Source organism: Chiloscyllium plagiosum, unplaced genomic scaffold (genome assembly GCF_037043375.1).
Source record: "Chiloscyllium plagiosum isolate Xiang-an unplaced genomic scaffold, Cpla_swu_hap1 HiC_scaffold_3, whole genome shotgun sequence".
Lineage (NCBI taxonomy): Eukaryota > Metazoa > Chordata > Chondrichthyes > Orectolobiformes > Hemiscylliidae > Chiloscyllium > Chiloscyllium plagiosum.
The window spans coordinates 54,100,201-54,117,583 of NW_028270141.1; the positions used below are offsets into that span (position 1 = coordinate 54,100,201).

At 45.3% G+C, this 17,383-nt stretch overlaps 1 protein-coding gene across 15 annotated transcripts in view; it reads left to right on the forward strand.

The window, feature by feature from the left end:
• adgrb3 (adhesion G protein-coupled receptor B3) overlaps positions 1-17,383 on the forward strand; it is an 858,467-nt gene that overhangs the window by 494,201 nt on the left and 346,883 nt on the right. For all 15 annotated transcript variants that reach the window (XM_087979341.1, XM_087979352.1, XM_087979359.1 and 12 more), the window contains one exon: positions 5,589-5,664. In XM_087979341.1, coding sequence (XP_087835467.1) covers positions 5,589-5,664 — 76 coding nt within the window. The remainder of the gene's footprint in view (positions 1-5,588; positions 5,665-17,383) is intronic.

Below are 17,383 nucleotides of genomic sequence, written 5' to 3' on the forward strand. Positions count from 1 at the left end.
GGACCGCCAGACTAGATTCCGGTAGAGGTCAAACGAGACAGTTTCATCTGACCTGGAACACCGAGCCAGTCTTTCTGCCCTAATCAGCGCCTCCTCTGCTCTGATGCGTACCATTATGGTTCTAAAATCCGCCAGCGCTAGTTTCTCATGACAGGTCTCCCTCTCGAAAGCCGCTATCCAGGCAGACGCCCCGTTGGCAATCGGAGGAAGCCTCCTGACCAGGGCGTCTAGGTCTGTCCATGACCAGGGGACGTACTTCTCTACCCCCATACTAGTGGCGAGGAGAGGCGCTTGAACGGGCGGCATAGTGGCGAGAGTCCCCTGCATTGGGCTGCCGTGGGGCCGTGGGAGTGATGTGTAGGACCCCTTATCAAAATCCCCAATAATCTCCCCCTCGTCCTCCGAGGAGGTGGTATCTAGCTGGGAGTCATACTCGCTCCCTCCCTTCACAAGCTTGCTCTGGAGGCGAGCTCCCGGAACAATTAAAGTGTCCCCTTCCGCAGCAATGGACCTACTGTCCTGCCGGGATTTTTGAATTCCCCGGGGCGCCTGTTCAGCCTTGGCGGACTGGCCATTCATTGAAGCCAATTTGGCATGTCTTCCCAGGGAAGGATTTTTTGGGGCATGGGAGCCATCCCGTCCCAGCACGGGGCAGCAACCCTCCCCTTGTACCTCTATGTCCTGTACTTCCCATCTCTGTGGGATGCCGTCCGGCTGGCCGATCCGACAGACGACCGCCCCCTGGCTTTACCATCCCCGTCCCGGCTGCGACCATTTCAGTGAGGGCGCTTAGTTTCTGCTCATGATCATTGAGCACACTCTCCAGTCGCTCTGTTACACGGTCCCGGATCGGGTCCTCATACGCGAAATTTCCCCCTAGAACTTTGACAACAGGGGCCTGTATGGTTGGCCCCTCGCAACGCGGTTGGAGCGGACACAGTGGTGCCCTGGTGTCCGCAAGCGGGGCCGTGGGCGATGCACCGGGTGCGGGTGATCCTGACTGTGGGCTGGTGTAAGGGGGTGGCAGACTTCCCTCGTGGTTGGCACCTTGGGTCGGCACGGCCACAGGAGAAGTGTAAGGTGTAGGGGGGTAAACTGGAGTAGGGTTCAGAGACCACTCAGGCTCACATTCCGGGACAGGACCCTGCTCACCCAATACTGGTGTGTGAATAGGTGAAGTCGGTAAGTGGCTTTGGAAGCGTATCAGAAGCTCCCGCAAGTAAACATCTCCATCCTCCTTTTTATTGGAAGATTTGACTAAATTAAAAAACCCTCTCTTGGTATCCCCTTTCCCCTCCCGCAAGAAGGTTTGGACTTTAGCTCGGAAGGCATCAAATTCGCTTGTGGTAAAGAAGGGTTGGTCATCTTTAGGGAACCAGTTCTTAACCCGCCACAGCTTGAGACTATTCTCTAGGTTACGGACCTTTCGTTTAGCCTCCATAGCAGTATTATTCTCCCGTAACTGGGTCCTGATTTCCGCCAATATCTCCCCTGTCGGTGGCCGCGAGTCGGGGATTTTCGGGACTGGGGTGGACTCGTCAGTGTATGCATCAGTGGGTAAGGTAACAGCCGCAGTTAAATAGTCTAGCTCCCGGGTAAGACCGTCCGAAACAGTTGGGCCATTAGGGGAACAAACCGGTCTGTATCGCCACTGTGGGGTAAAAGTCACAACCATTTTTGTTTTCCATTCCCGGGAGCTATCAGTGCTCGGGGATGCCCACCCAGCGGGGGGATTGCCTAGCACAATTGTTTGGAGAGCCGAATAATGTGGTGACCTGTAGAGACCATCCAGAATTTTGATCATTAATGTGGGATTTTTAAATGTTTCCCTCAATCTTGTCAGGATAATTCCCTTTTGTTCTGGTGCTTGGGCAATCACCAGGTCCAACGTTTCCTTATGCAGGGCTACGCTATCCAGCAGTAACTGACTGTGAATAGGCATGTCCCCACCGTCCCTGCAGTGCCACCAGGGCACTCCGGGACGTGCTGTCCTGAGGTGAGTCAACTTAGGTGGTCCGAAATTCAGGTCCCCCATGTCGGATCTCCCCTGAAGGGAACCGCTTCAAAAACAGTACGTCTTTCAAAACCTGACCTTCGCGTGGCAGATCTCTGCTCTTAACAACCGGTCTAAGGCAGACGTCTGTACGGTTACACCCTCTTCATAAGAAGAGCTCCGACCTCTGTCACCCCGGGTATGTTCGGTGCTCACAACAAATATACAAACCAAAAGTCCGTCAGGTTTAAGTGCTCAGTAACATGGATCCAGGAAGTCGAATATGGTCAGCGCTCAGGTAGGAAACGTCAGGTAATCGTCAGGCAGAACTATCTGCAAAATCGGGCAAAACAGATATGCGCTCTGGCTCCGAAAGCCACGCTAGAGATTCAGGGGAAAAAACACACGGGAAAAAACACATGCGCTCCGGCTCCGAAAGCCACGCTAGTGATTCACACTCTGGGTAAAAATATATATGCGCTCCGGCTCCGAAAGCCACGCTAGAAATTCACACACTGGGTAAAAATATATATGCGCTCCGGCTCCGAAAGCCACGCTAGAAATTCACACACTGGGTACAAATATATATGCGCTCCGGCTCCGAAAGCCACGCTAGAAATTCACACACTGGGTACAAATATATATGCGCTCCGGCTCCGAAAGCCACGCTAGAAATTCACACACTGGGTACAAATATATATGCGCTCCGGCTCCGAAAGCCACGCTGGAAATTCACACACTGGCTACAAATATATATGCGCTCCGGCTCCGAAAGCCACGCTAGAAATTCACACACTGGGTACAAATATATATGCGCTCCGGCTCCGAAAGCCACGCTAGAAATTCACACACTGGGTACAAATATATATGCGCTCCGGCTCCGAAAGCCACGCTAGAAATTCACACACTGGGTACAAATATATATGCGCTCCGGCTCCGAAAGCCACGCTAGAAATTCACACACTGGGTACAAATATATATGCGCTCCGGCTCCGAAAGCCACGCTAGAAATTCACACACTGGGTACAAATATATATGCGCTCCGGCTCCGAAAGCCACGCTGGAAATTCACACACTGGGTACAAATATATATGCGCTCCGGCTCCGAAAGCCACGCTAGAAATTCACACACTGGGTACAAATATATATGCGCTCCGGCTCCGAAAGCCACGCTGGAAATTCACACACTGGGTACAAATATATATGCGCTCCGGCTCCGAAAGCCACGCTGGAAATTCACACACTGGGTACAAATATATATGCGCTCCGGCTCCGAAAGCCACGCTAGAAATTCACACACTGGGTACAAATATATATGCGCTCCGGCTCCGAAAGCCACGCTAGAAATTCACACACTGGGTACAAATATATATGCGCTCCGGCTCCGAAAGCCACGCTAGAAATTCACACACTGGGTACAAATATATATGCGCTCCGGCTCCGAAAGCCACGCTAGAAATTCACACACTGGGTACGTCAAAAGGTTAGTAAAAGCTTACCAGTCAGGACTCTGCGATGCTGCTGTCAAATTGATCAGGTTTTTTTTTGGGTTGGTGAGGGTCGGAGAGCAGACAAGAAACTAACTGAGAGTAAATCTAACTACTGGAAGCCTTGGATTTAACAGGCGCTTCCCCACCTTTAGAAAACTTCGGCCGAAGGTTGTCTGCTCCCTGATCCGCCAACGTTGCCAACTCGCCGTTGTCTCTTTCCCTTCCCGCGTCAGGCTCACCAAATGTTAAGACGGACCCGGAGGGTCCCGTCTTTGCGTGTTCTTTTGGAAGGAGAGACTCACACTGGCAACTATGATTAGACGCAGACAGCAGTTTATTCACAGAATCTTAACTGATACAACGAATCTACAAGCATGCATTCGTTGGAGAAGGCGTTCTCCCTTCCCGTTCAAAGTTGACACAATTATACTTCGCGCTGCCTGGAGTCCCCGGTCAGTTCGCCTTCCCCATTGGTCCATTCATCTGCGCGCGCTGGGGATCCGTCCTCCTATTGGCCGCATCGAAGTGCCTGTCCAGCTCCTGCTGTGCTTGACAATGGCTCAGCCATCCCCGGGAGCGGTTCCGATCCCGTATTCAATAGTTCATTGTGTCAAGGAATTACTATGCGTCTGACAGGCTAGCCATTTTCAATAGTTTTAGTTTAACTAAATTGTCAATTACACTTATCAACTTTAGACTTAAATAGAGCCATTCACACTCACTAGTTACAGGTTCCGATAGAGCAATTCACACTTGTCTAACAGTTACAGATTCCGATCAGTTTCTTTATTAATCCCGAGTTTCGATGGGGCAATTGATACTGGCTGGTATTTACAGGCTCCAAGATTTAATTAACATTATGCATATCCCTTACAAGCTCCAGCAGTCATGCAATCGCCTGCAGCAGCTCACTTGGCTGTTGTTAACCATTTCAGGGCTGGAAGTGTCACCCTCCCTAGCCCTACATTAAACACCGCAGTGAAATCTCCCCAACAGTACCCAATGAACACAGTCTGCCAATTTCTCAGCAACAAACCCAGACAAGCAGACAAACATGTCCAGAAACCTTAGCCACTCTCCCCTACATCAAAGACATCTCGGAAATGACTGCCAGACTATTCAGATCCCTTGGCATCATGGTAGCCCAAAAACCCACCAACACACTAAAACAGCAACTAATGAGCTCGAAAGATCCTATACAGACAATGAGCAAAACTAACATCATTTACAAAATACCATGCAAGGACTATAACAAACATTACATTGGACAAACAGACAGAAAACTAGTCACCAGGATACATGAACACCAATTAGCCACAAAAAGACATGACCCTCTCTCATTAGTATCCTCACATACGGATGAAGAAGGACACCACTTCGACTGGAACCATACATCCACCCTAGGACAAGCCAAACAAAGGCACGCCCAAAAGCATTTATTTGTTTTTCCTTATGCATGTTATCCTGTGTATTAGTGAGTAGCACTCCAAAGAAGAAAAATTGAGCTTTGTGAGAGAAAACGCTTTTGAGGAGGGAGCTAATTTATCCCACAACTGTCTGTGGCAGTTATGCCATTTTCTCAAGACTTCTGTCATTCATTTTGACAATGGTACAGGTTCTTCTTTTCTCCTGCCATATGTGGTAGCACACAAAAGCATATGCTTATGTCTGCTTCCATAGCTAGATTTTTCCTAAAGCATGTTGCTCGCCTCTTGCTGAAGGCATGACACATGGAAAGGGCTTACAGATTGATAACTGAGCTGTTTGGTCAGATTCTTCCAAACATGTTTTCATGCATTTTCCATATCCATCCCAAGCCCTGAAGGGGAATGTGAACTCAGAGCATCTGAGCTAGTTAGGGTTACCACTACCGCACCAGAATAAACTCCCTGTGCAACAGGCTGGAAGATACATAACTCCTCACTGATGTAAAACGAAATGAATAATAGTTTGAAGAGAAAACATTTTCAATGTTTTGGGAGAATGGCAGGGTTGTTAGGACAAACTGGATAGTACCATCAAAGAGCTGGTACCAGGCAATTTGGGCTGAACAGTCTCCTATGTTAGATTATTCAGTGATTTTTGTAATTTGCTCTTATTTTCAGAATTGGATGATTCTGCAGTTTTTGTGCTTGGCACGATATTCTACAAAAATTTGGGCCTTATATTGCCCTCCCCAAGGTAAGACTGTGTCTATCACTGGCCTGATCCTTACTTCCACAGGCTACTGTTTTGCTTGCTTTCTATATGGCTTGAGAACCTGATGGAGACAGAAGCTGCCCTTTTGGAAATTGTAACTGAATGAAGAGCGACAACAGTTTTGAAACTTAAAATAATTTTGAAATGAACTCTGATGTAATTCTTTCACCTGCATGCTGAGAATCAGACTTTGAAATGGCATGACTTGAAATGATAATTGATAATTCTCTCACTGTAACTTCTCACTGTGTTCCAACAAGTAAAGAAATGACATGGATTAGCTTCCCAAACATCTTGGGCTATTTGTGGCAACTGGCTGCTGTTTGACAAGGTGTTTGCTGATATTACAAAAGTTATGACAATTCAAAAAGTTTATTTTTGCAAAGTGCTTTCAGACATTTTTCAAGTTTCATTTGGTGCCATATAAATGTATGACTTTGCTTTTCCACAGTGACCTATTTAATTCTAATTTGTAGCTGTCTTGTGCCTGAGCATTTTTCATCATTTGTCACTCCTTGACTAGCCATTCATTTATCACTGAAACCTTTGTGGAAAATGCTAGAATAACCTGTGGAAAATACAATGGTATCAAGGAGCTGTATATAACTTAGAGCTAATGTATGAGAAGTTAGATTGACCTCAAAGAAAAATACAGAAAAACCGTACCATATATATATACATATATACATTATATACATACCATATATACATTAAGCAATGATTGGCTTAATGTAGCCTAACACAAATCATTCTTAATAAATGGAGGACTCTTCGCTGTAAAGAAATATTTACATAGCCTCCCACATTCGTATATTTCAGTTAGATCCTCTTTTTATTCAATTTGTTTAGACTGATTCTGTAATCACTAGTCGCATTTAGATATGGGGTCTAGTTATTGCAGTTTCTTTTTGCAACACTGGCTGGGTCAGCTTTTATTGTCCATTGCCCATTGCCCTTGAGAAAGTAATGTTGAGCAGCCTTCTTGAACTGTTGCTGTCCATGTAATATAGGTAGACCCACAATGTGGTTAACAAGGGAGTTGCTGTATTTCCGTCCAGCAACCCTGAAGGAACAAACTCTGAAAGTATGTTTTAAAGTTGGTATGGCAAGTCTGGAGGGGAACTTGCAGATGGTGGTGTTCCATAAATCTGCTGTCATTGTCCTACAAACTGATGTAGGTCATGGACTTGGAATGGACTGTCACAGGAGTCTTGGTGAGTTTCTGCTGTGCATGTTGTAGGTGTTACACATTGCTGCTACTGAGCATTGTTAGTGGGAGGAGTGAATGTTGAAGGTGGTGGATGGAATGCCTGTCAAGTGGGCTGCTTTGTCCTGGGATGTTGTCAACCTTCTTGAGCATTGTAGGAGCTGCACTCAATCAGGCAAGGTGGTAGTACTCCATCACATTCTTGGCCTTGAGCCTCGTGGATAGTGGACAATCTTTGGGGAGTCATGAGGTGAGTTACTCACTGTAGAATTCATAGACCTACTCTTGAAGCCACTGTATTTTATATGGTTAGTCGAGTTTAGTATATAATCAATGGGTGCTGTCAGGATGTTGATGGTGGAGAAGTTTACTGAAGCTACTGCTCTATTGTCAGAGGGAGATGGTCAGATTTTCTCTGTTGAAAAGTGATAAATCCTTTAGGACCTGTCTATATTGGTCAGTAGTGGTACTAATATGCTGATCTCAGTGATGGATTTGAAATTCCCCTTCCAGTGAAGTCCCCTGTACACTAACCACACTCCATGTTTCCTACAAGTAGAGTTCAACATGCAGGAGTACTGAAATAAAATAAAGAACTGTGGATGTTAGCAATCTGAAACAAGAACAGAAATTGATGGAGGAACCTGATTGTTCCAGCAGAAATATGGGGGGAAAAGAAAAGTTAAGGTTTGAGTCCAGTAACCCTTCTTCAGGTGCTGCCAAACCTGCTGAGTTCCTCCAATAATTTTTGGTTCCATTGCAGGAATATTGGCTCATACTGATTTAGCCAAAAGAGAATATTGCTTAGTAATCATCAGGAGGTTTCCTTGCCCACATTTAACAAGAGTGCAGTCTAGAGTCAATATTGAGGACTCCCAGATCAAATCTGTCCACCACCAGCCCCCTGCCCATATCCCGAACACCACCTACTATTTACCACTGTACAGCTATCTGTTGGGACTGTCCTGCCAGTGGGACAAGACATACCCAGGGTGTGGAACTGGGATTCTATTGCAAGGTATTAAACAATGGGTATAACTGTCAGACTGTTGCTTGTCTTGTCGGTGGGACAGCCCTCTCAATCTTTGCAAAAACTCCCCAGATGTTACTCAGGAGGAGTCGACTCAGGGTCAACACATTCAAAGTGTGGCTTTGACTGTTAAATGCTGATTAAAGACAGTCCAAACGTATACTCTTCTAATTTTCTTTTATTTTAATCACTCTCCACAAATAGCAACCCCCCCTACTTATTTGTCCTCCCTGTATATAAACGTATTTAAACAGACTGTTCTCATAGGTTGTCTACATCCCCAGGAGCAGGTAGGATCTGAACTTGGAATTTCTAACCACTGAGCCACTGTGCCATCCAACTTGTTTGGCAATGTCACGTCATTTCTCTGGGGCAGGTGAAAGTTGATCCTGCACTTTCTGGTCCAGAGGCAGAAATATTTACTTTATTGTATTTAAGTATGTACTATAATTACCCAGAATATTTTGATTCCATCCACATTGACCAGTAGGATATTGATATCTAAGCAAACTGCTCCATTTCCTTAAATGTCACCTTAAATAATGTACAATTACAGCATTTATTTTATTTAAATAGGTGCTATAATCAGTGCTTTTGTACAGCTAAATATCCACCTCATCAGGCCTGTTCAGAGACATTTATTGCAGCATCAAGATTAGAAATACATCTTAATCGCTTAAAGGTGCACTTACACTTGCTCAGCTATTAGACATTGTTCAGTAGTCTTTTGAGAAGCAATCAATTCTGTTTTGAATAAAGGTTCTGATATTTTTCAGGATTGTGGAAGTGTTTGGCTAGGGTTTGCATGGATTTTTACAGTACGCCTTGTATAGTGATAAACAAACCAGAGTTTAACATGATAAATTTAACTTCTTTAATGGATTTTGAAGTAGAGATAGATAATTACACCTTTTCTATCTGACCTAGTTAACTGAAATTTGACTATTTTAATTGCTGTAATTTCACTAGCCCCAATTAATGATAACTCTCCAGTGGACTGATGCTGAGTTCAGAGACATCAGCAAACAGACACATTAAAGTTGTCAAGAGAACCTCCATTTAGATTAATACCTCTGACCAAACTGTGGGCCAAGGAATTCCCATGACTGTATCAATGCTTTGTGTTTCTGCTACAGTGAAATTCCAAGTCACTAATGTCAGGATTTAAACACTTTTTGTCTTCTCCTTAATGTTTCCTCTTGCATGAAATCTCCAAGATCTTGACAACATTCAGGCATGTTCATTGAAACATGAACATGTTGGAAATCGATAGCAGGTTCCACTTTGAAGCTTATTATGTTAGCACAATTTCAGGAAGGTGGCAACTCCCACCTCGTTAGAACAGCGTACTATTTATATGAATTAAAAGGACAACAGGTGACTAATGTGTTTATGTCTACACATGTAGCCCTATTCCTTCTTCACTTCAGACCATCAATGAAGTACTTAGCTGATTAAGTTTATAAGTATTTCAGTGTCTGCAATGTAGAGGCGGAGTATTAGTTCGTAACTTGGTAATTCGATTTCAAAAAAAGAACAAAGAACAGGCAAAGCACAGAAACAGGCTTGTCAGCCCTCCAAGCCTGCACCTCCTTCCATACTGAAACAGTTTTCACTTACAGGATCCATATCTCTCTATTCCATTCCTATACTTGTATTCATCCAGGAGCTTCCTGAATGCTGATATTGTGCCTGCTCCCAACACCACCTATAACAATGCATTCAAGACACTCACCACCTTTCGTGTGAAAAACGTGCTCATTAATCTCTTTTAACATGCCCCATCATACCTTGAACCTGTGTCCCTAGTAGCTGACTCCTACACTCTGGGAAAAACCCCATACTTCCAACTCTATCCTTGCCATTCACAATCGTATAATCTTCGATTAGATGGCCCCTCAACCTCCTGTGTTCCAGTGAAAACAAACCCAGTCTACCCTATCTTTCTTCTTACCTGAAATCTCCCCTACCAGACAACATCCTGGTAAATCTTTTCTGTACCCTCTCCAAACCATCCATATTCTTCTGATAATGTGGTGACCAGAACTGTATGCGATATTCAAAGTGTGGCCTAACTAATGTTCTATAAAGCTGCAGCATAATTTGTCTATACTTATAATCAATGCCCCTTCTGATGAAGGCAAACATGCAATAGGCCTGTTTTACTCTCTTATCTACCTGCGCTGCCAGCTTCAGTGATCTGTGGACCTGCTCACCCAGATCCCTCTGCATATCAATACTGCCAAAGGTTCTGCCATTCACTGTATAATTTCCATCTGTACATGACCTTTCAAAGTGCATCACCTCACATTTTTATCTATCTGGTATTTTTCTGCCCATACCTTCAACTGATCTATATCCTGCTGTATCTTCTGACAATCCTCCTTACTATCCACAACTCCACCGATAGAATTAGAACCCCGATAGTGTGGAAACAGGCCCTTCAGCCCAACAAGTCCACACTGACCCTCCAAAGAGTAACCCACTAGACCCATTCCCCTACCCCTGACTAATACCCCTAACCTACACATTCCAGAATACTTTAGCCAATTTAACATGGCCAATTCACCTGACCTGCACATCTTTGGATTTGCGGGGGAAGCCTACACAGACAGGGGGAGAATGTGCAAACTCCATACAGACAGTCGCCCAAGGCTGGAATTGAACCCGGATCCCTGGGACTGAGAGGCAGCAGTGCTAACCACTGAGCCACTGTGGTGCCCAATATTTTTGTATCATCCGCAAATTTACTAATTAGACCAGCTACATTTTCCTCCAAACAATTTTTGTAGATCACAAATAGCAGAGGTCCTAGCACTGATCCCTGTGGAACACCATGCGTCACAGCCTTCCATTCCAAAAAACGTCCTTCCTCTACTACCCTCTGGATCCTATCAATACATCTGTTCTGTATCCATCTTGCCGCTCACTCCTGAAGCCACGTGATTTCACCTTTTGTACCAGCATTGTCTGTCAATGCTCCAACAATATGTTCTTTTGCCTCCCTCCATATTCTGGGGTAGATCGCATCAGGGTTTGGGAACCTATCTACTTTAATACTTTTTAAGATGCACAACACCTCTTCATTTTTAACAGCAACTCAGCTTAGAAACTCAACATTCCCTTCCCTGACATCATCCTCCACCAATTCCTTCTCTTCGGTGAATACCAACACAAAGTATTCATTTAAGACCTCACTTATCCCTTCTGGCTCCACACATTGATTCTGTCCTTTGTTCTTGAGTGGGCCAACCTTTCCCTACCTACTCTTTTGCTTTTTATATGGGTATAAAAGCCATAGCTCTTCTAATTGCTTGTTTAAATTCTTTCCTCTTTCCCTGATGTACTTCAAGGACTTCATCAGTTCCTATCATCCTAGGTTTCAGAGAACACCTCTGGGACACCCGGACCAACCAACCCAACCACCCTGTGGCTCAATATTTCAACTCCCCCTCCCACTCCACCAAGGATATGCAGGTCTTTGGACTCCTCCATCGCCAGACCGCAACAAAACGACGGTTGGAGGAAGAGCACCTCATCTTCCGCCTAGGAACCCTCCAACCACAAGGGATGAACTCGGATTTCACCAGTTTCCACATGGAATTTTGTTAGCCTATTAATACAGAACCTCAGCTAATGTTCTGGAACCTGGGTCTGAATTCCAGCAGATAGTGGAATTTGAATTCAACAAAATAAAATCTTGAATTAAAAATCTACTGATAACTATGAAACCATTGTCGATTGTTCGCTGGCTCACTGATGTCCTGAAGAGAATAAATCTGCCATTCTCACTTAGTCTTGCCTACATGTAACTCCAGACTGAAAACAATCTGTTTGACTTCCATCTGCCCTGTGAAATGACCGAGCAAGTCACTCAATTGTATCAATTGCTGCAAGTCTCAAAAAAAATGGAATGAGACAGACCACATGGGTTTGATATCAGCACCAGAAAAGACCATGGCAGAAATAGCCCTGTTAACTCTGCAAAGCCCTACTCACTAAGATCTGGAGGCTATTACCAAAGTTGAGAGAGATATCTCAAACTCCACCTCCTCCATGATTTTCACTTCCCCGGACCCCAACACCTTATCTTCACCATGGACATCCAGTCCCTGTACACCTCCATCCCCCATCACGAAGGACTCAAAGCCCTCCGCTTCTTCCTTTCCCGCCGTACCAACCAGTACGCTTCCACTGACACCCTCCTTCGACTGACTGAACTGGTCCTCACCCTGAACAACTTCTCTTTCCAATCCTCCCACTTCCTCCAAACCAAAGGAGTATCCATGGGCACCCGCATGGGCCCCAGTCATGCCTGCCTCATCGTAGGATATGTGGAACAGTGCATCTTCCGCAGCTACACTGGCACCACCACCCACCTTTTCCTCCGCTACATCGATGACTGTATCGGCGCCGCCTCGTGCTCCCACGAGGAGGTTGAACAGTTCATCCACTTTACCAACACCTTCCACCCCGACCTCAAATTCACCTGGACCGTCTCAGATTCCTCCCTCCCCTTCCTAGACCTTTCCATTTCTATCTCGGGCGACCGAATCAACACGGACATTTACTATAAACCGACCGACTCCCACAGCTAACTAGACTACACCTTCTCCCACCCTGCCCCCTGTAAAAACGCCATCCCATATTCCCAATTCCTTCGTCTCCGCCGCATCTGCTCCCAGGAGGATCAGTTCCAAATCCGTACAACCCAGATGGCCTCCTTCTTCAAGGACCGCAACATCCCCCCCAGACGTGGTCGATGATGCCCTCCACCGCATCTCTTCCACTTCCCACTCCTCCGCCCTTAAGCCCCGCCCCTCCAACCGCCACCAAGACAGAACCCCACTGGTCCTCACCTACCACCCTACCAACCTCCATGTACAGCGTATCATCTGCCGTCATTTCCGCCACCTCCAAATGGACCCCACCACCAGGGATATATTTCCCTCCCCTCCCCTATCAGCGTTCCAAAAAGACCACTCCCTCCGTGACTCCCTCATCAGGTCCACACCCCCCATCAACCCAACCTCCACTCCCGGCACATTCCCCTGCAACCGCAAGAAATGCAAAACTTGCGCTCTTACTTCCCTCCAAGGCCCCAAGGGATACTTCCATATCCGCCACAAATTCACCTGCACCTCCACACACATCATCTATTGCATCCGCTGCACCCGATGTGGCCTCCTCTATATTGGGGAGACAGGCCGCCTACTTGCGGAACGTTTCAGAGAACACCTCTGGGACACCCGGACCAACCAACCCAACCACCCCGTGGCTCAACACTTCAACTCCCCCTCCCACTCCACCAAGGACATGCAGGTCCTTGGACTCCTCCATCGCCAGACCATAGCAACACGACGGTTGGAGGATGAGCTCCTCATCTTCTGCCTAGGAACCCTCCAACCACAAGGGATGAAGTCAGATTTCTCCAGTTTCCTCATTTCCCCTCCCCCCACCTTGTCTCAGTCAAATCCCTCGAACTCAGCACCGCCTTCCTAACCTGCAATCTTCTTCCTGACCTCTCCGCCCCCACCCCACTCCGGCCTATCACCCTCACCTTGACCTCCTTCCACCTATCGCATTTCCAACACCCCTCCCCCAAGTCCCTCCTCCCTACCTTTTATCTTAGCCTGCTGGACACACTTTCCTCATTTCTGAAGAAGGGCTTATGCCCGAAACGTCGATTCTCCTGTTCCTTGGATGCTGCCTGACCTGCTGCGCATTTCCAGCAACACAGTTTCAGCACTTATCTCAAACATTGTCAAGCAACAGCTTGACGTAGTCATACTCACAGTATGTCCTGGATGCCACCATTACTATCCGTGGATGTCTTGTTCAACTGGCAAGACAGACCCAGCAGAGGTGCTGACACAGTGGTATACAGTTAGGAAGGATTCCTGAAGAAGGGATCATGCCTGAAACATCGATTCTCTTGCTCTTTGGATGCTGCCTGACCTGCTGCGCTTTTCCAGCAACACATTTTCAGCTCTGATCTCCAGCATCTGCAGTCCTCACTTTCTCCTAGTTAGGAAGGAGTAGCCTTGGGAGTTCTCAACATTGAATCCAGACCCTATGAAGTCTCATGACAAGAAAACCTCCTGTTGATTATCCCATATCGTCCTCCCTTGGCTGATGATTCATTACTCATCCATTTTGAGCAAGACTTGGAGGAAGCGTTGAGGTGACAAGGATGCAAATTCTACTATTGGCAAGAAATTTCAATGTCCAAGCACCAAAATTAATTGAGCGGCAGCATATCGATTGCACTGTTTTGATCCAGGACAGTCACAACTTTAGCATCCACCAGACAATGTGGAAAATTGTCCAGTTAGTCCTGTACACAAAAAGCAGAACAAATCTAACCCAGCCAATTACCATCCCATCAGTCTACTCTCAGTCATCAGTGAAGAGATGGAAGCTATAATCAACAGTGATATTAAGCAGCACCTGTTCGGCAATAAGCTGCTCAGTAATGCCTAGTTTGGGTTCTGCCTGGCCACTCAGCTCCTGATTTTATTACAGCCTTGGTTCAAACATGGACAAAAGAGCTGAATTCCAAAGAAGAGGTGAGAGTGACAGCCCTTGTCTCCAAGGCTGTGTTCAATTGACAGCAGTATAAAGGAGCCATGTAATCAATGGGTATAGGGAGCATACCCTCCATTAGTTACAGTCATACCTGGTACACACTAAGATGATTGTCGTTGTTGGAGGTCGGTCATCTCAGTTTCAGAACATCTCTGCAGGAGTTCCTCAGGGCAGTATCCTAGATCCAACCATTCTTAGCTGCTTCATCAATGACTTTCCATCCATCATAAGGTCATAGTGGAGATATTCACCAATAATTGCAGAATGCTCACACCAATCATGACTCCTCAGATACTGAAGCAGTCCATGTTCAAGTGCAATGAGATCCAGACAATGTTCAGGCTTGGGCTGACAAGTGGCAAGTAATATTCACACCACATAAATGCCAAGCAATGACTGTCTTCAATAAGACACAAATCTCACCACCTCCCCTTGATATTCAGTGGTGTTACCATCACTGAATCCTCCACTATCAACAACCTGGGGGTTACTATTGACCAGAAACTAACCGGACTCACCGCATAAACACCACTACAAAGAAAAGCACAACAATTCCTCTACATCCTTGGGAGGCTGAGGAAATTCGATATGTCCTTAAAGACTTATAAATGTTTACAGATGCACGATAGAAAACATGCTATCTTGATGCATCACAATGTGTAATGGCAACTGCTCTTCTCAAACTGCAAGAAACTCTGGAGAGTTGGGAAAGCAACCTATGTAATCAAAGACCCCACCCACACAGGTTATACTGTCTTCCATCCTCTTCCATCAGGCAGAAAATATAAAAGTTTGAATAAACTGATTCAAGAACAGGTTCTTCTCTGCTATTATCAAGCTTTTGAATGGACCTCTTAAATGTTAATGTTGCTGTCTCTCTGCACCTTCTTGGCGGCTGTAATATTATATCCTGCTCTCTGTTTTGTTACCCTGATGCACTCGTATAGCACGATTTGCCTGTAAAGCTTGTAAGACAACAGTTTTCACTCTACCTCAGTACAAATGATATTAATAAATGAAGTCAAATCAAATCAAGAGATCAGATGTTAGGAATGCTGCAGCAAGTAACTCAATTCCTGACTCTCCTAAGCCTGTCCACCATCTGCAAGATGCAAGTCAGAAAAATGATGGAATACTTCCCACTTGCTTGAATGGGTGCAGCTCCAACAACAGCCAAAAAGCTTGACACTGTCCAAAACAATGCAGCCCACCTGATTGGCACCACGTCCATATGCAATCCATTTCCTCCACTGCTGATGTTCAATAGTAGCAATGCATTGCTATTTACAAAATACACTGCAGAAATTTGCCAATGATTTTCAGAAAGCACCTTCCAAAGACAAAATCTTCCTGTCTAGAAGAACGAGAGCAGCAGATACATAGGGATATTACCACCTTCAAGTTCCCTCTAAGTCATTCATTTTCCTAACTTGGAAATATTTCGCCATTCCTTCACTGTTGCTGGGTCAAAATCCTAGAATTCCCTTCCTAGGGGTATTGTGGGCTAATGGGACTGCAGAGGTTCAAGAATATAGGCAATAAATGCTGACCAGCCATTCACTGACCTATGTCCCAGTGAATAATAACCAAAAGAATTGAGGATGCTGTAAATCAGAAACAAAAACACAAGTTGCTGGAAAGGTTCAGCGGGATCTAGCAGCATCTGTAAAGGGAAATCAAAATTAACATTTTGGGTTTGATGACCCTTCCTCAGAACTGCTGCCAGATCTTCTGAGCTTTTCCAGCAACTTCTGCTTTTGTTTCCTACGTGAATGATTTTTTACAAAAATGCCTTATTAACAGGCCAATTCACCATGGATTGCCATCTTGCCAAAGTCACCATGCAAACTAGCCATTGGAAAAAAAGGACTGTGTGGAAATTAGAGTGAGTTATTGACATATTCAATTCACCACTTGCTCTAAAAGACATCCATGGTGCCTGATATCCAACAACATCTCAGGACATGCTTTATGGGCACTGACTTTATGGGCACCATAGGTATTGGCATCCAATATGTGACAGCTTCTAAAAAAATCTCCGATCCACTTACTGGATTCTTCTGCACTTGAATGTTGCACTATGGCACTTATGGCAGCAGTGTAGAGAAGGCCATTGACCTTCTTCATACAGTACTGGACATTCCCCCAAATGACTGAGACTGTTTTAGTCCGGATGGCAACCTCAGACTAACCTGACATGGTCTGTTATTGTGGCCTCCAATGCTAATCTGAGGGTAAGAAGGTATCCTTCCTGTGCACTACCCCATCCAGCAGGACCTCCAGGATCCTGCTGACAAAGTGGGGTGCTGACTTTATCCTATCTGCCATGTCCTGGCAAAGTGTCAGGGAACTGAGCAGAACAGCTCTGGACTGATAGTGCTTTAATGATAGTGCAGGTGCAACAAATGCCACTGCAGTGGGGGTAGAAATCAGACGTGATACTCATGTGAGGGCTGAAATGGCAAAGAATGTGCCAAGTTTGGTAAGCATCGGCAAGAAAGCTCACTTGACCTCGGATGCTGCCCCAAACTCAGTATGACTTGTAGTTAGTCAGAAACATAAGGATCAGCCTTCTATACCTAAACTTCAACAAGGACAAAGTTGACTGCAAAAATAGGTAAGAAACAATGGCAGACATTTTGGAAACTAGTTCACAACAGAGACAGATCAACAAGAAGGATGTACCATCAATGCTGACTAAGGATTGTTTCAAATTTAAAGAGAATATATAAAATTCTGGTGGCTCAGAGAAACCAGCAAAGGATGACTAAAAAGTGATAGAGGAAAAAAGTGAGATTATGAGAGAAAACCAGCAGGAAGTATTAAAACAAAAAGAGTTGTTTTGGATGCATAAAAGAAGGAAAAGAGCAATGAAA